At 44.0% G+C, this 19,379-nt stretch overlaps 1 protein-coding gene and 1 pseudogene across 1 annotated transcript in view; both read right to left on the bottom strand.

The window, feature by feature from the left end:
* Hgd (homogentisate 1,2-dioxygenase) overlaps positions 1 to 11,058 on the bottom strand; it is a 54,173-nt gene extending 43,115 nt beyond the window's left edge. The window contains exons 1-3 of the mRNA XM_031364686.1: positions 10,884 to 11,058; positions 3,346 to 3,417; positions 2,348 to 2,436 (exon numbers count right to left, since the gene is read on the bottom strand). Of these exons, the coding sequence (XP_031220546.1) occupies positions 2,348 to 2,436; positions 3,346 to 3,417; positions 10,884 to 10,898 (176 nt within the window). The 5' untranslated portion in view covers positions 10,899 to 11,058. The remainder of the gene's footprint in view (positions 1 to 2,347; positions 2,437 to 3,345; positions 3,418 to 10,883) is intronic.
* Positions 11,059 to 11,176: 118 nt separating this feature from the next.
* On the bottom strand, positions 11,177 to 11,285 carry LOC116086677 (annotated as a pseudogene).
* Between the last annotated feature and the right edge of the window lie 8,094 nt (positions 11,286 to 19,379).

Here is a 19,379-nt window from a genome sequence, read left to right as displayed (position 1 = left end):
TTTATGGTTTACTTCGGCTTTTGTTTTCTTTGTTAAGTTTTGCTGTCTGTGTACATCAAGGCCTCAGCCAAAGGTTTTATTTTCCAGGATCAGGTCTGCCTCAAGTAAGGGAAAAATAGTCTGCTGAGGTAGAGGAACACCGCGTCTCACTAAATCTTTCCAGAGGTTGACAGGGTGAGGAGAATAAGGACCCTTCTGTGATAATGGAAGACCTGTTGTGCTCAACAAGGCTTCAGTCCAGACTCAAGAGTGAAATTTGCTTGGCTAGACACTGAGTGTCTGAGCCATAAATAGGGTAGATTTGTTCCATGCTCATCTGATTCCTCTAGCTCCTGATGCAATGACTTCAGACCCTACACTCACTAAGCCCTTCTAACTCCCAAGAATCTGTGGGCTGAGCATGTAGGTATGTCTTAGCATTGGCTGTGTGATTCAACTTCCCAGACCAATTCTTTTCATCTCATCTAAAGAGAAGAAGTCCTCCTAGAGTTGTTAGGACTACAAGTTTACCTACCTAAGACACTTGGCACATAGTAGGCACTCACCTACTAGACAATTATTGTTGAGCTGCTCACCCTTAACCATCTGGATTTTTACCACAATTTAAACATTTCCACATCTGCTGTCTCAAGAGATAAGTGGTACCTCTAATGGTTTTAGTGTTCCTAGTGCTTTGAGGCAGTGAGTAGTGACTAGCTGAGAACTTCAGGCTGACCTGTCCATAAATGGGGCGGGACATACTTTCCTGCTAGAGGTCTGAGTGCTTTTAGAAAACTCTTGTGCGTACCTTTAGGGAGTTGTAAACAGATGGGTGAGCCATGCCTAGTGTCCCTTATTTTTCAACTGACTTTATAAAACTCCCCAGGCTACACTACATTGCCCTGGACAGAGATTTAATTCTGAGGCAGGGAATGTTGCCAGTTCCTTAATGAAATGCCAACAGCTCCTTTTCAGCCTCCTGGAACAGAGCTCAGCTCCTGCTGGCTGAAGAGACTGCTGAATAATGGGGGCAGGCAGCAGATTCCAGAGACCAGGTGGCCTGTGTATAGATGGACCATAGAGTCCAGAACATAGTCACGAAGGCCAGGTTGTCATAAATTAGAATAGATAGGGATTGTTTGTAGTTACCTTATCTTGTCTAGAGGAAGTGATTAAATAACAGTAGAAGCAACCTCTGATTACCTGTCTGATTTTGTTTTGTGTCTTGTTTGCTTGGTTTGTTTGGTGATGTGAGGCACAGAATCTAGTCCAGGACAGCCTCAGGTTCTTTGCTCTCCCACTTCAGCCTTCCAAGTACTAGGATCACCAGCTATTCACCACAATAACCAGCTTAATCCTTGCTTTTTTGACACATAGAAGAGATTGTATCTCTTCCCCCATCCCTTCACCTACATGATCTCTTAGGATCCAACTGACAAAGGAAAGGGAGATGAAAAGATAGGCGCCTGTGTTCAATCCCACACAACTGTAGATGAAGGAAGGAGCAAGGGCTTAATTATAGGGGGCCTGCTGCCTACAGAGTGGAATCGGTTCATTACAAAGGGAAGCAAGGTTTAGCACCTATGTGGATCTTTGTGCTGTTGTGCTCATTGGACCGCCGGCTTCTCGGGAAGACTTTCAGTGGAGATAAGCTCACTTCCTCCTTCTATCTAGGCAGCATAAGGCCCACTTCAACTCTCCTTCAAATCTCCAAAGCCAGCAACACCATTCTTTGTACCTACCTGACCTGAAACCCCTACAATTAGATGTGATTAATTCAAATCACAACCCTTGACTGCCTCCTGGGTCTTCATCGCCTACCTCCAACCTGCTCCATAGAAGCTGATTAGAAAGCAAGTTCACTGAGGTAGCGTGTGGGATTAGAGAGAGCACAGGACATGCCACACTGTGCTGGTGACTGTGCTGGTTTCCGGGGAAGGCAAATTCCAAAGAGGAAAGTCCCTATTAACTCAAACCACAAGGGGCCACACTACATGACCTTTCAAGCACGTCAGCTTGGATTATCGATTTTCACGAAAAGACCATAATGCCTCTGACTTGTCAGCCAGGGAAAACTGTCTGAATCTTCTCTGACTATAAATTGAAACTATCCACTCCTTAGAGGAAAGTCAGACTGTGGGAAACATTTCCCGTGGCGTTCTAGAGAACCTTTGTAATGGATCTGGATGTGTATGCTTTTTGCCCCTGTACAGCTATTCCCTAGCTTTTTCTCTGCCAATCACTAATTGGGAACAAGCCTCGATGCCCCTGATGTGACTCAGAACACAGCTCACAAGGAGGACCTTGGGGAGATTGTGGCTGGGGTACAGTTCCCACAGACTGTAAGCCGTAAGATCTTGCCATATACCTTCTCTTATTGGTGTTCCGTGGACAAGTGAAGGCCGATCCCGAGAGCTGCTCAGCATAGAGATTGTAGGGGCAGACCTGAGGATTATTCTAAAACAAAGGAGGCAACACATGACATCATTCCAATGCCCAAAGCATCCTATCTTCCCATTGACAAGTACCGTGGGGGGAGATCTTGGCCTGAGTAGGGGAGGCTCTGGACCACTAAACGTTACTATCCCCTGCAACCCATGTATAGTTGGCATACATTTGTGACTTCCCCCAATTAGAGGAATGATACAGGCTTATCATGGAAATTTTACAATATATATGATGACCCATTACCTCACCAACCAAAGAAACTCAATATTGATGTCTGTATATTTCTTTCTGTTCTTACCTCAAAACAATGAGCATCCTATGAGACATACAGGCTTATAATAACCAGGAATTTTTCTTTTGAAAAGGACATACTATGTCATGAGCATTTCTTTTATTTTGTTTTGAGAAAGGTCTTGGTATGGAGCTCAGCTTGCTCTCGAATTTGAGATCCCCCTGTTTCTGCCTCCTGAGTGTGGGGAGTACTGGTGTATGCTACTTTGCTCATTCTATAAGTACTTTTCACACCATGAAGTAACCACCAAAAGGTTTTGAAACTAAGCCTGTTTACTGTAGTTTTTTTTTTTTTACTACAACTGTGCATATATTTCTCAAGAAACTTAGTTTCTCATCATAGTTCCCAGAAAAAAAAAATCCTAGACTTTGGGGTATATCCTGGAAGCCTGGTAGTTAATCTTACTAATTTGGGTTGGGTCTTTTGCTGTGACTAATGGCCAATGTCAATCTAGTTTTAATATTTTTATTGCTATTCTGCTGTAGCTCCATTGTCCTAATGATCTTGGAAATGGGAGAGTTCACCTGCTAAATTTGAAGAGATGTATTGGGAGGAGTTATTGGGCCTGTAGGAGTGTCTTCTAGGTCTATGGTTTGAAGCACACCAAGTGTTCTGTCCATTCTTACCTGTCCTTTGGGCAGGGAACCTGGACAGCGAGGGTCCTCTGAAGCACACTCGTTCCCAAATCCAGAAATGTACTACATGTGACAGAGACACAAATTTCATTGTTACTGAGCTGTACTTACTTATTTGTGTAGGTGTGTGTGCACACTTGTCGTCATGAATGCATGTTTCCATGTGTGGGGGTGAATCTATGGTATCTGTGGAAGATCACAGTGATGTTGAGTATCTTCATTAATTGCTCTTCACCTTCTGAACTGGAGGCTCACCACTAGGCTGGCTAGCCAGTTTGCTCCAGGACTTGCCGACTCTACCTCTTCTAAGCTAGTACTTTCTGAGGAGCCAAACTCTGGTCCTCACACTTGAGCTGCAATTGATCAATCTGCGGGGCCATATCCCCATCCCGTTATAGGATTTAAAGAGCATTTTTATAACATTGGCATTCTACGAAGGCAAGAGTAGCTACAAGGGCTTGTATTTGTGTATGATGCTCTCTATATGTAATATCTGCTAAGTCTTGGCTGGCAAACCATTTAGGAAATAAATATGTGTTGTGTGCATTTTAAATATTTGCAGTTAAACCAGAGGAATACTGGGTATTTCACAGACTTTTCCACCCTTAACTGTTTCTGTCTGGTTTTATAAGCCTACTTTTAACGATTATATTTCAAGAATAAGTTCTTTAGTTTTGGTTCTATCTGGAAATCCCTGGGAGGAAGATGGCTTGGGGCATCATTTTTAGACTAAATCAGCAGTAATTTGCTGGCTGAACATTGCAAGTCCTTTCCCTCTGCATACCCTAAAACAAAGAAACAAACAAGAAACCAAACCCCAAACTGGAAGGAGATATGGGGATTTAAAGCTACAGGAACATGTTTGCTAGAAAACTCCTTCTGCAGGAGCCAACATGATCTGGGTTATCTAGTGTGTGTGTGTGTGTGTGTGTGTGTGTATGATATATGTGTGTGTATGTGTGTGTGTGATATATGTGTGTGTGATATGATATATGTGTGTATGATATATGTGTGTGTATGTGTGTGTGTGTGTGTGTGTGTGTGTGTGTGTGTGTATGATGTGTGTATTTGCATCTGTATGGATACAAGAAAAGAAGGGTTAAGGACAGACAGAGAGACTTCTGTCTTCTGGAGATGTTCCAGCCTAGATTCTTTTCAGAACAACGCAATGGAGCCTACTATGGTTGCCATCTCTTAGGTTTAGAACACAGAGGGGGAAATTAAGTTTCTCAGCAAGGTAACTTACAGGCATCCCCTGAAAAATTTAAAACACCTATGATAAAGACTGCTTTATTGATGGTAATTGGTAAAGATCTCACTTGGGTTAACGGCCCACAGACCACTGAACTAGGGACCATGTACCTGCTAGTTTGAATGAAGTCAACCCTGTTTCTTGAAACTAGATTGACATTGGTGCACAGCTGACATTTCCATGCTGGCCTACAAACTGTGAGGGCCATGGTGGCTCAATACCTCAGTCGCCCCAAGCTCTAGAGGCATCAGAATCCCATTAGCCTCCTTGAACATCTTAATTCCCTCTCTGGAAATTTATTTACGAAATGGCTGCATGAAATCATGCTTATGATCCTTTGGGGCGATTTGGGGATGAGCGGCAGATTCTATAACATCTTGACCCAGTTACAGCTCGTTATTTGTGACCCAAGACTCATTCCTGCAATGCCTAGCACACCTAAAGACTGTCATAGGTCTGTCACTGTCTCTCGTCTTTGTCCTTCCATGTTTCCTGAAGGTTGGGTCTATGCCTGTTTTATTTACCTCTGTGTACCTTGTGTCTGAGCCTATGGAAGCTATCCAGTGAGCATCTGAGGGGAGTTTCTCACACAGGAGGAGTCCTCAGAGTGCATGATTGCCTTGGTGATTGGGACTCCCTTTGCTCTAACTTAAACAGGAGTCGATTTTAGCCTAGGATAAGGAGAGCACAGCCTTTACTGGGTGAGTGAAATACCACCATATGAGCACAGTTCTTTAAGAGATATAAGAAGGATGGGTGTGGGTGGAGGGTAGGCCCTTCAAAGTTCTTGGCAGCTCGGGGAAGAATGAGCTAGATGTAACGGACTTGGATGTGTGAGCGATGATCAGGCCAGCAGTGTCTATATTTGGAAAGAATATGAAATGTTATGACCTAGAAAGCAATGGGAGTGAAATTATTCATTTGCCATCAGACACAGGTTTTGGGGGTGGAAGTGTGTGTGTGTGGGGGTGTTGCTAGGGGTTGAACTAGAGGCCTCATATGCATACGTGCTTTGCCACTGAGCTATACCTCTCAACCCCCAAGTCTTTTTTAAATCTCTCTGAAAATGTATCAGATTCCCACCTCCCCTTCCCCAACCAAGTTCTATTATAATGAGATTTGTTCCAAACTGCGCGGCATTTGGAATTATAGCTTTGAGGTAATGGCAGAGACTATCCACTACCCCGAACCTCCACCGAGTACAATTTTCTTCTCTCAGAATGAGCCTCATGCTCACCACCAACAGGACTGAATTCGAGCTGCTGAGAATCAGTAATGACCTCAAATTATCTTCAGCTCTGTGAACAGAATTGTAGATCAGCCGGTGACAGAAGCCGCGGAGGATGACAGAGCCCTCTCTTTGTTGGGCCGCCCGGCTTTGTTCCTATCTGCAGGGAGGAAGGGAGGTCTGAGCTGCCCGGGCCAGCTGAGCTTTCTGGCAGGCAGGGGTGGATTTTACTGATTAACCTTCCCTGCTCTTTGGAACTGCTGGCCTCTGAACAAGGGTTAGAGGCGCCTTCGAAATGAAGAAAACGAGAGTTAGTGATTCTGAAGCATTTGATGAAGGATGTGCTCTAAGGAAAAAGGGGACGAATACAGAAAGAACAGCTGTCCCTTGGGAAGGCAGCCACCCAGAGCTCTGAGGGAAAGAGGGAAAAGGGGAGGAAGGGAGGGTGGGACGGAGCAATTTTGAATTCCTCCCCCCCTCCCGTCCCCCACCCTATGGAAGGGCGCTAGCTTAAAAAGGCAGGTGGAAGCTGCTGAGTCAACATTAGCTGGTTGGTCTTCCTAACCTCCAGGAGCAAAATTAGAGAGGCGTTTGTAAGAGCTTTTAGATGAGGCTCTTCGCCGCCCGCCCCGAGGCTTGGCAGTGGAGGGAGCTGTGTGTTTGCAGCTGCTGTCTCAAGGCTTCGAATCCAAGGACAGAATCTGAACTCTGAGGTTTATCAGCTGTGAAACCCAAGCGCTGCACTCCGGCTGCCTCTGGGCTTATGTAAAGATGCACCTTCCGGAAAAAAACAAAAAACAAAAAACAAACAACAACAACAACAACAAAAAACCTGACATTAAGCGAGCGTGTTTATGTTTCCTTCAGCTCAGATTCCTAAATAATTTGATGCTATATAAAAGTACGATCTTCTTTCTTTCCAAGAGAATCATATGCATACTTGTTAAATGAAAGCATACATTTCAGGGGCCCTGGGGCCTTAGGTGTATTCACTTCTTTAGTAGCTCACTGGCACATCACATGGCCTTTCCATTCTCACCTGGTCCTCAGGACATGATTTACTTAGCAGAGTCATTTAAAGAGGTACTTTCTTCTCAGTCGGGTTCTGGGGAACACCCGATGCGATGCAGGGAGCACATGGGGCACCTTGTTTCCTTTTACTGGATGTTATGAAAATAGAGACAAGTCTGGGGGGTTGGAGGGAGGGGGAGGCAGGCCTAGCCCCGCCCCCCCTCCCCCTTTTTTAAACTGTGAAAGGATCCAGGTCTTCTGCTAACCAGGTTGTTAGGAAACTTGCATATTGTTGTTGCAGGCTGAGTGATAGTCTAGAATGATCATTGTGTCTTATTTTTTTAATGCCTGAAACGAAGAGGCAGGCTTTTGAATAGACTTACATTTAAATAGGCCTAGAACTTTGAAACCCCAGCCTCCTGATAAACCCGTCCTCAAAGTGCTTAGCTAACAATGAACCAGGAGCCAAATGGGTGGCTTAGCCTGTGATCTCTGTACTTGGGAGGTGCAAGGAGAGGCCGTGGTCATCCCTCTACATAATAAGCTCAAGGCTACCCTGGGCTACCCAACACCTTGTCTGGAAGAGACTAAAGACAAAAATGAGACAAAAGGACCAGAGAAGGAACTTGGGGCTCACAACTGTTAGCTAACGGAAACAAAGCAGAGCTTAAACTGGTCATAAAGCTAAGAGGTAAATTAGTGACAGTAAAAAACAAGGACCTATTCCCTCCTGTCCCAAAGCAAACAAAAGCTAAAAGGTCAATTCACGGTCAAAGATGTAGTTAGCCTCTCTTCTCAAATACCTTCCCCGAGCATGGGGCTGTACAGAACGACCTGTGAGTGCAAAGTCTACAAAGTATCCTATCACAGCTAATTCTGTCTTCCTAGGTTGGCTTGAGGACCCAGAGCATACATTTTTCCCTGGAGGCTTAAGTCACGGGGTCAAGTGGCAGTTTCATGATCCTCTCAATAAGAACCTGACTAGAGGCAGCCAGTTCTTCCCTCTGGTCTCTGTCACCTTGTTCCTCTGTCTTCTCTGGTCTCCATTCTTTGGGAAGGAGTCTAAGGAAGGTCTCCCCTAACCTCTGGCTGCCTCACTCAAGGCTTGAGGTAGTTTTCCAGTTGTTCCGACACAACTTAGAATGAACTTGGAAATGAGAGCAGATATATTCCTTTAGCAGATAGGAGTACGGAAGCAGCTTTGGGGGTGACGAGATTCCAGATGATTTGAATGTTCTCTAAATGTAATCTCACATGTTTTGTTAGGACAGAGGTAGAAGGTCATCTACAGAGATCTGAGCAATACACTTTGAAGATAAAGGAAGGGCTGGGAGCCAAGGAATGTGGACTCTCTAGAAACTGAAGCTAGAGAAATCTCCTTCAGAGCCCGCAGACAAGCGCAACCATGCTCAACACTTTGAGGCTGTCCACACACACACACCCCCCCCCCCCCCCCCCCCCCCCCCCCCCGTACGACTAACTTCAGATATCCATTCTTCCAAAGTGCAGGAGAACGAGTGTACTGATTTAACCCAATTATGGCAATTTGATGTAGCCCCACAGTGGGTCCTCTCACTGTAAGAATCATTTCTGACCCAAGCTAGTGAGTCAAGGGTCTGCTGCTGGTAGGGCCAAAGTCCGCATGTGACACCAGCTCTGCATTTGAGGGATGGCGAACCGAAGAGACATGGTCCAGAATGTATCGACTCCACCTTAAACATCATGCAATTGTTTCAGCTTTTGACTTTTCTTTCTCTAGCTGTGATTTTATGTAAACATGATTTCAGGAGAGGTTTTGTCTTGACATAGGCATGGAAATGATGGAGGAAATGAGAGAAATATTTTAAATTAAGTTTTATAATGTTTATCGATTGGGACGGGTCTGCTTTAATCTGGCTCTCTGTGTTTAGATTTCTGACCTCTGAGATAACCTTTCCTTATGGAGATTAGACAGCAGGCTGGGCAAGCCTTTGAAACTGAGAACAAAGGCCAGCATGCCATTTGCATGTGGTGGTGTTTGCATAATAAGTTGCTTAAAAAATGCGGCAGGACAGGATTTTAGATATGATTTATTTATAAATGGTAAGGATGTTTCCTCCCCTGATGAACTTCCTCTTAGGATTTCCATCAGACAACAAAACTCTTATGGATTCTCCTTCCTCCATATCTCCAGCTGGCATAATGGTCCCCACTCTCTCTGCCCACTCCCCCCCCCCCATGATTCTCATCTGCAGATGGAGTACCTCCATTTCATGCAGCAGCTCCAAGATAGCTGAGATTCTAGGTTCCTGGGATTCACAGATCTTTCTGCGTATTGTGCAGCTTTGCACAAGGTCTCTCCTCTGGTCTAATCCTTTGTCGCTTCACCCAGGAACAGCTTCTTTTGAGAAGTTTCTCCCTTCCCAGGCTGTGTTGACTGCTGTGTCACAAACTAACACTGAATGAGAGCTAACTCTGAAACCTGGTGTGAGGACAAAGGAGAAAGCCTCCTTCTAGGGAGTTGAGTACCTTCAAGGTGTCTATTAACTAGGGACCTGCTGGATTTAGCATCCCGGCTTTGACTGAAAGGCTTCCTGGCCATGTTCAATCCCTGCATTCCAGGAAGGGGTCTAGGGAGCCAGTGTGCCAGGGTGTTCTAGTTCTGGTCGAATGCATTGAGCTAAGCACTAGGAAGAGTTGTAGACACTTCTTTTCCCTGGCCCAAAGGCCCAATCTAGCAGGTGCTACCAACCCTCTTTTGGGGGCCTGCAATTCAAACTCTTGCCTTCGACTACAGTCTCCACCATCAACCAGAGGGTAACGGTCCCTTTGGATGAGTTCCTTTGTCTCTATGAACCTTGCTTTCCTTATTGATTTAAAATAGAAAAAAATTATTGACACCTACCCCTTAGGTTTAGAGTGCTAATACACCCTTAAAACACCTAGCACATGTAGCACCAGACCTACTAATTCTTCTCAGTGACACGCTAAATAAAAAGTGCTGTTCAAAGCTGAGTCTGAACTACCAAATGGCTACGTAGATGAAGCACACTGAGCTGGCTGGCATGAAGCAGTCCAGGAAGGTGCAGCCACAAGGATGACAGAGAGTGGTGGGCAAGGAGACACAGGGAGAAATGCCTATATCCATTGAGAAGATGAGCTCTTAACAAGTCCCCAGATCCACATGACAATATTAGGAGTTAACAAAGGCAAGGACGCTACTGCTTTTTGTCACCTCTTGCCTGTCAACTCAGCTCGATCACATCTACTACCATTGTGGTGCAGCATCTGAACACAGGGTTTAGGCTGAGCGTGTGTGTGTGTGTGTGTGTGTGTGTGTGTGCGCTGGGGGTGTTTGAGTCCATGTGTGTGTGTGTGTGTGTCTGTGTCTATGTGTGTCTGTGTGTCTGTGTGGTGGGGGTGTTTGAGTCCTTCACGTGTGTGTGTGTGTGTGTGTGTGTGTGTGTATGTATGTGTGTGTGTGTGTGTGTGTGTGTGTATGTGTGTGTGTGTGTGTGTGTGTGTGTGTGTGTGTGTGTGTGCTGGGGGTGTTTGAGTCCATGTGTGTGTGTGTGTGTGTCTGTGTCTATGTGTGTCTGTGTGTGTGTGTGTGGTGGGGGTGTTTGAGTCCTTCACATGTGTGTGTGTGTGTCTGTGTGTGTGTGTGTGTGTGTGTGTACACATGAGCCTACAGAAGCCACAAGGCTAGAAGAGGATCAGAGCCCCTGGAGCTGAATGAGGAACTGAACTCAGGTCCTCTGGAAGAGCAGAGAGTACTCTTAAGTACTGAACCATCTCTATTTCCCCCAACCCACAAGTCTTTTTCAACTCTGACACCAGGAAACTCCATACATTCGTGCTGAAGAAGGCCAATAAACCTGTTAGATATCTCTTCACTCCAGCAATTCCATCCTCCCTTACGTTCTCTCCATTTCTTTTCTGTTCTTTCTTTTTCTAGTGTTAGGGCTTGATGTACCATCTAGGTTAAGTGACCCCCCCCCCACCTCCTGCCAGCACACTCTCCTATCTTAATCCAAATCCAGCCAGATGGTTTCTTACCTTTAACTCTGCCATTTCTCTTCTGCTAGAAGGAGACCCAGGCCAAGGAGCTTATGAGGTACCAATGTTCCTGGGTCTCTTTAAAACTACTCTCTGGATGTTGTTGATTTTACCAGTTCCCTGTGTCTCAGGAGGTCACTCAGGGCAGAGTTGCTTAATTGGAACAAACACTAGTCAGAAAGTCCAACATGCTTACACAACTTTTTTTCTTTTCATTTTTTTTTTTTAACCCCAGGTCATTTCTGAGAGTATTATTTATTTATTTATTTATTTATTTATTTATTTATTTAAAAAACCTACAGCACCCAATATTCCCAGGCGGTCTCCCATCCAAGTACTAACCAGGTCTGACCCTGCTTAGCTTCTGAGATCGGGTGTGTTCAGGGTGGTATGGCCGTAGACGAGATCATTGTTTTTTTTTTTTTTCTTCAAAGAACTGATGTCTTTCACCTGACATAAACATTGACCAATTATTTGTTCCATTTTAGGAAGTCTTTTTTTCTCCCAAAGGCAGAGAATGAAAAGCTATCTAAGAAAGGAACTGTGGGAGTTAGCACCTGCCACCAGTAACAAAATTCTCTCTTAGTCCTGACTCAGGTCAGGAAGGTGCAGGGCCAGTATCCAGTGCCCATGGGAAGAACCCGCAATGTGCTTTGACCTGGTGCAAGCAGCAGGAAGAAGAGAACAAGGACTGAATGCCCCCTGCCACTGCCTCCTGTGCATGAGCTCAGCTCCCAGATCATGAACTGCTGACAGCCTCATGTTGGTTGCATTTAAAGTAAACTGGGATGCTCACTGTCGTTTTTCTTGACTTCTTAAAATGCATCCAGTATGCTTACAACTCCTTAGCCATTTGTTTGCTAATGCCTTCACTCCTCTGAAAGTCCAGCCACCTTCTGGACCTCCTTGTCCTTTATCTTAGCCATCCATTGCCGTCACTGGAAGGTAGTGACTTCGTGACTGGTGGTGTTCAGGAAGGAAACATATACAGAGATCGTCTAGGCCAGATTTCCCCCGCAGACATAGCCTCATTTAATTCCACAAAAACGATTTTGCAAAGTAGGTCTTATTATTCCAAACTCAGATGCAACAGCGCAGGAAGGAAATACAGCTGAGTCAGCCACCTTAGCTGATTCTCCAGACGCTAAATCCTCATTTGTGAACAAATCGGCGAAAAGAAGAGAAGGATAAATCAGACTTTCACAGCTAGAGGGTTCTGACAGTAAAGGGCTTATTGATCTGTAAGACATGAAGGACCCGTCTTAGAGCAGAGTCCCCAGTACAGGAATGACACCGCTAGAGAGCAGTTAGAGCACACCCCTGTTCTACAATAAAATCTAGGAAAGGAAATACGAAGCATTCCCACTGAACCTATATTGGCTATAGATAAGAGGGGCAGGACACACAACCCTGCAAAGGCCACCGATTGGTTGGTTGGTTAGTTTCAAAATCAGATGCAGGGTGGCACTGAGGGCCTACCTTCAGCATACAGAAGGCAAGTACGAAAGTGGTTTTCTTTATTGACTAACCTTGAAGTTTGAGTTTAAATGGCCTACTCTTACCTCTTCTCTGCTCTCTGACATGTATCTTCTTACTGCAGGACACTCAGGATGGAGGGAAGGAAAGAGGGGAGGAGAGGAAGGAAGGAGGGAGGGAAGAAGGAAAGAGGAGTAAAGGGGGGTTGGACAAGCAAATTGCCTAGATTCTCCCCCATGTTCTTGTGTGGCCCTTGAATACGATTTTACTGTTCCCTCCATCAATAATGCCTTTAGCTGGGCACGGCATACACCAGCCACTCCGGTACTTGGGAGGCTGAAGCAAGAAGATTTTGAATTCAAGGCCAGCCTTGAACAGCACAGTGAGACTCTCTATAAAAAAACAAGTCAAGAGATGGAGCTTTTTTCTTCTCTGGGTCTTAGTAGACATGATTGGAAAACACAACATAGTGACTTGAAAAATTGCCCACAGATATGTGTATATTTTCTGCTGCCTCAGACTAATACATAAAGAGGTGAAACTAGCTTCCAGGGGCCAGGCGGCAGCTCCATAGCCCATCCTAACTGCCATGTGTGTGGATGAGGCAATCTGGGTACCAGATGGCTGCAGACAGGTAAGTGATCCCAAGTGAGACCAAAAGGACCATGAGGTAAACCCTGCCCAGATCATTGGGTGAAAGTTTCATAATGGTTAATTAATAGTATAGATAGATAACTTAACCATACAGTTAAAAATCATATGTTCAGGTCTAAAATGGATCCAGGCTGCCTATTGAGATCGTGTCTTTAGATTGTGAGACTAAGCAACCTTCAGAGCTCAGGACTTTGGTATACTGTAGTTTTGTACTGCAATGGTTTGCCGTGTTAATAGAAATAAGGGATATAGGTATAAACATGTGGACTAATTTCTGGCAGGCAGCTTACAGGGAACCATAGTGCACAAATATATGACATTATATAGCATATAAACTCTGGGTTTTATATACAAACTTAGTAGTGGATGGAGACCCCTGTATTATTGAGGCTAGTTGTACAGTTCACAGACTTGAAACAGTAAATTCAAGGAAAGGAGCTCTTCATGTCTGAGTTTATGAGAACCTTGGAGTTTCATTACCCACTGCCCGCTTGCTTTGGTGGTTAAAAAGACAACACATAGGAGCCAGGAAGAGACAAGGGAATGGCTTCAGTGCTGTGCTTTTCTATGGAGCCAACTTGAAGGCAAGTTTATGTGTTTCCCAGCCGAGTGTTGTGGTGCACACCTTTTAATCTCAGCACTTGGGAGGCAGATGCAGGTGGATCTCTGTGAGTCTGAGGCCAGCCTGGTCTACTTAGTGAATTCCAGGATAGCCAGGGATATATAGAAAGACCCTATATAAAAAATGAATAAATAAAATTAAAAAAATAAGTGTTTCCCTGTGTAAGAGATAGAAGAAATAAGAAAAGACTGGTTGGATGAATTTTTCTTTAGGACACTGAAAATGTTTAAATCAAAATTAACCTATTAATAAGCTTTAGGAAGTCCTCCTTTGTGGGCTAACTTCATTTCCTGCCTTTTCTATTTTTTTCTTTTAAAGATTTATTTATTATTACTTGTAAACACACTGTAGCTGTCTTCAGACACACCAGAAGAGGGTGTCAGACCTCATTACAGATGGTTGTGAGCCACCATTTGGTTGCTGGGATTTGAACTCAGGACCCTCGGAAGAGCAGTCAGTGCTCTTAACCAATGAGCCATCTCTCCAGCCCCTAGCCTTTTCTATTTTTATAACAATGATTCAATAAATTAAGTATTTGCTTCGCAATTACTATGCCTACAGGTACTATTAGATAAATGTCCAGGGAATAAGAATTTAAAAACCAACCAAAAAACCAAAAAACCACAGGTATGGGTGGCCTTGATTCTGTGTGTAATGGTTTGCCATTTTAATTAACGGAAGGGCACACACACACACACACACACACACACACACACACACTCATTCATTCTTCTTGAGGACCCATTTCAACAGTGTATGCTTTGTTGGTGGGATTAGACAGAGCACCCAAGCCAGTGGAGATGATGTCTGAACCAGGGGACAGAATAATGGTTGCAATGGCTTGAGCAGAGGGAACAGTATCTACGGACAGAGAAATGGAGGTGCAGTACACAGGATGTGGGGTAGTGTGGCTGAGCTTAGAGTGGGTGGGATGTCCTACTGAGAAGCCTTCCAGGAACAGGAGTGTTTGGGCAGACTTTTGAAGCAGAGGACGCAGAGGTTAGCTGGCCAGGAGAGCCACTTATAAAAACACAGCTAGCAGAAGGATGAGATTGTCGATACTGGGGATATGTGGAGCAGTGAGCCAAGCGGCAAGACTGAAGCTTGCAGGCACCTCCTTGCTTTCTCATGTAGCAGGTAGGAACTTCACTCTCTGTGAAACTCCCCGAGTAAAGGTCTAAAGGAAAGCATCGAAACCAAGCCTCAAAACCAACCGTTTAGGTGATGGACTCAGGGAGGCTGAGCCAGGTGGGTCACTTTAACCTAGGCTCCAGAGGCCGGCTTTGGGCAACACAGTGTGACCCCCGGACTCAGAAAAACAACAAAAAAACCAAACCCCAAACCCTCAGCCTTCTCCCCTGCCCCCAGCTGCACTTTCAGGATCTTCACAGCATGTATTCCACTCTTTAAATCTGAGACTATAAGGTTCTTCTCTAGGTTAGTGGTCAGAAATATGACATCTTTTGATAACTTATTAAATATGAAGCACATAATTTCCAGAAATATTCAATGTATTTTATTATTTTTGCTGGGGGATGATGGTGGTTGTCACAGTGCAGCTATGGAGTTTGAGGACATCCTAAAGAAGCAGTTCTCAACCTGTGGTAGTGACCCATTTGGGGGTCAAAGGACCCTTTCACAAGGGGTCCATATTAGATACCCTGCATATCAGATATTTACATTATGATCCTAACAGTAGCAAAATTACAGTGAAGGAGCAATGAAGTAATTTTGTTTGGGGTTCACCACACATGAGGTGTGCCAAAGGATCACAGCATTAGGAAGGTTGAGAAGGACTGGCCTAAGGGATTGGTTTTCTCCTTCTACCATGTGAGTCCTGGGATCAAACTCTACTGTCAGGCTGGCAGCGAGAGCCTTTACCTGTTAAGCCATCATACCAGCCCTGAAAATACTTCTTTTTCCTCCTTTGTGTATTTATGAATGAATAACCCTTACATCTGAAATTGCAAGACTGTATCATTTAATTGTTTTTTTTTGTGGTTTTACACATTAAAAATTTTGTTCACATAAAAATAGATATTAATGCAAGTGATTCTTATTCACTCTGAACTAAAAAATCAGTCATTTACCATTAAGTATTACTTCTAATGATCTATAATTCAACACCTTAGGTTTTTGTGCGTGTTGAAAGGGAATAATTGGAGGCTTGATCGGAAAAGGCTTCATTTCCCAGCTACTGGAACCACGTATACTCAATATTACACATTGTCTATTTATAATGATTTTTAAAAATATTTTGTTCTATACTTTAATAGACTAGAGAAAAGCTTTGACATGAATGAATGTGACAAAGCCTTGGCTATTTCTCCTTTTCATTAACATATTAATTATAGATAATAATGGGCTTCACTGTGTTATCTTCATACATGTACATCGTGTGCTCCAATCATATTCATTCCTTGTCTTTACCCTCTTGTTCTCCTCCCACTTCTTCCTCCCACTTGGCTCCTCCTCTTCTTTTATGGCTTCTTTTTTGGCAGGGGAGCCTGTTTATAGGTACAAGGACATTTTACTAGTGATACTGTTACTGTGTAAAAGACCTGGGTCGGGTCTGTTTTCTCTGCCAAGTAAAGATTTAAAAGTCAGGAACTAAATCAGTCAGAGCAAGCAAACAAGTTTTATTAAAAGCAAAGAGCATGTGTCTGTCCACCTGAGTTAGACTACTTCCCACGAGCAGGAAGAGAAGCTAGAAGTTGAAATGTATTTTTTTGTCCTGGAGGGCTGGGGTTTTAAAGGTGGCCTAGGAGGGGTCCTCCAGCCTTCACTTTGGATTGGTAATCAGACGGAGAAGAGTGGGCTGTCTGGCACACGGCCCAGGTCTGGACCTGGCTAGAGAGTTTAGATAGGTCAGTTGAAAGCAGCTTCCCAAGCGGAGGTGGTAAAGCCAGTCAAATCTTTGTCCTGGGTGAAGAAGCCAGAGCATGCCATCTTTCTCATTTATGTTTTCTCTGTCTGTCAGAGAGCTGCCTCCCCTACCCCATCAACCATTAGCTGCAAAAATCCTTGGTGGGGGCATGGGTTCTTCTCCTGTTGGAGACAGGATGATGATGGCTCCAATCTTGTGCAGATCTTATGTAGGCGATCACAGCAGTTGAGTTCAAGAGTGTAACCGCCATGTCAAGCTAGAAGCTGGCATCCATCACCACCCCAACTCTTCTCCGTTTCAACTTTTCCCCCCTATTCCTTCTAGAATGTTCTATGAGCCTTGGAGGGGATGATATACAGACATTTCATTTATGGCTGAACATCTAGTTGTCTTTTATTCTTACTACTTTGACTAGTTACGAGTCCCTAGAGTAACCTCTGACCACTACCAAAAGGTTCTCTGACAAAAGCTAGCAGCAACTAACTGGTTGGCTATTTTTTGCTAAAGCTTTCTTGGCTTTGTTTCTAGGAATTTGACATATCCCCCCCCCCAAAAAATACATTGTTTTAAAGAAACTGCTGATAGTCACTTAACATTTTCAAACTTCATTATTGTATCATTTTCAAGAATTTCAAATGTAAAAAATTATTTATTTATTTTGTTTTTCAGGACAGTGTTTCTCTATAAAGCCCTGGCTGTCCTAGAACTCACTCTGTAGACCAGGCTGGCCTCGAACTCAGAAATCTGCCTCCCAAATGCTGGAATTAAAGGCATGCACCACCACTGACCGGCTAAAAATTATTTTTTTTTAAACTCTTAACAGTTATTTAACATTTTCAGATCTTGTCTTTGGTTGATTTTGCTTTTCATTAGTATGTGTCTTTTGTACAAAATAGTAGGTTTCAATGGACATTTTCACAATGCATATTAGGTTTAAATAAGATAGGCTCATATATTTTAATGCTTAGTTACTAGGGAATGGAACTCTTTGATAAGGATAAGCAGGTGTGGCCTTGTTGGAGGAAGTGTGTCACTGAGTGTGAGTGAGTGTGCTTTTACGGTCAGGTTCTCAATCTGCCCGAGGATCAGGAATGTAGCTCTCAGCTACCTCTCCAGCACTGTGCCTGCCACACCTGCCGCCACGCTCCCCACTGTGACACTAACGAACTACACCTCCGAGAGTGTGTAAGAAAGCCCCCAATAAAATGCTTGCTTTCATAAAAGTTGCCTTGGTCATGGTGTCTCTTCACAGCAACAGAACAATGACTAAGTCACCTAAGACAGGCATATTTAAAAAAATATGGGGGTGGGGGGATCGGTACAGGCAAAGTCCTTACGTAAGAAAAGCCAAGTAGTTAGTTAGCTGAGAAAACAAAACGTTGTCAAGAGAAGTGGTGTGCATTATGACAGCCAGCAGAGCACGGGCTAGAGATAGCTGTACCTGGACTAGAAACAGGTCTCTCTAAGAAATGAGCATCACCAAGAATGCTCGCCATACACCAAAGACAAGCACCTCCTGGTTTACCTCCTGGTTTCCCAGGAGGTGGCATGGCTCTAAGAGGTAAGGAAATGGACTAGCTCACTATGGTGAGATGAAAGTCACATGACGGTATAATTTTGTTACAGTGGTACTCACGCAGCACAGTTTCTATTCTATGTGTTCTGCACTGTTTAGTCCGTTTGCCTTTCTGAAATGCTATGCCCTCACGACCTGCAATAGGATCACATCGACTGGTTAGATATGTAACATCAGGAGCCTGGAGAGATGCTTAGCACTTTAGAACCTCTGTCAGGCAGCTTACAACTGTAATTCCAGCTCCAGTGTATCCAATGTTCTCTTCTGGCCTCTGCAGGGACACACACACACACACACACACACACACACACACACACACACACGAACATTAAAAATGTCAAAAAATATAAAATAGATATCTTATTACATATAGAATTAAGGGGTGGGAAGGAAAACAGATGAAACTCCGGAATCTGAATTTAGATCCAGTCTTAAAGGAGATTTTTATGCACTTCTGAGTTGGAATGTAACTGATGGGAGTCCTGTGGATTCATTGTAACTGAAAAGTCACATAGCCTTTCAATCCTGTGGAGCAGCCCTGGCAAACTCTGTGTATATACACTGTGCAGAGGCAAGCGTACACTGGAATAGTTGAGGTTCAGGGTTGAACTTCCTGGGACCCCTCTTTTTCCTGTGAAGTGATTTAGCTGTCTTTCAACTATGAAGAAATACATTTTTAATTTCTTCTACTTTTTTTCTCCCAGTGCATTCTAAATTTTAAGGTATCAAATCAATGCAGAAATTCCCTTGAACCATTAGGTTTCTTAAAACCAATGAAACCACCATCTATTAAAGAGCTATACAAATTTCTACCTATGTTAGGTGCTCTAATACCCGCCATTGAAATGAAGGTAATGGCAGAAATTAGGACTACCTCCTCATCCCAGTCTGATGGTGGAGGATATCAGCCCCAAGAAGTCTATTTTCAAAATGGTCAGAAAAATAATAGTAACTACAGAGATGAATACCCCAGGAAAGGTAAGACCTTTTCTTTTCTCATTCATGGTGGCGGCACTGACAATAGGTAGATTATCAAGAGAAAAGCATACTGATTGTCTGAACTTGAAATAAGCAGGGCATGTCTGATGGTGAGGCACAGCTACAGATTCTGCCTTGTGTCTCCATCTTTGAGGACAAAGCGGCTCCTTTCCTTCTGGGGTGAAGAGGGGTGTGTGGGATAAAGGTTTTTTTGTGACCCAGGTCAGGGAAAAGGCAGCTAGGTTCTATAACCTGCTCTGGGGGAGAAGGGATGAGAGGAGGGGGTGGAGGGACCCTCACGGT

Source organism: Mastomys coucha, unplaced genomic scaffold, assembly GCF_008632895.1.
Source record: "Mastomys coucha isolate ucsf_1 unplaced genomic scaffold, UCSF_Mcou_1 pScaffold12, whole genome shotgun sequence".
Lineage (NCBI taxonomy): Eukaryota > Metazoa > Chordata > Mammalia > Rodentia > Muridae > Mastomys > Mastomys coucha.
The sequence above is the reverse complement of the archived record's forward strand: the minus strand, read 5'-3'. Positions and strand labels throughout refer to the sequence as shown.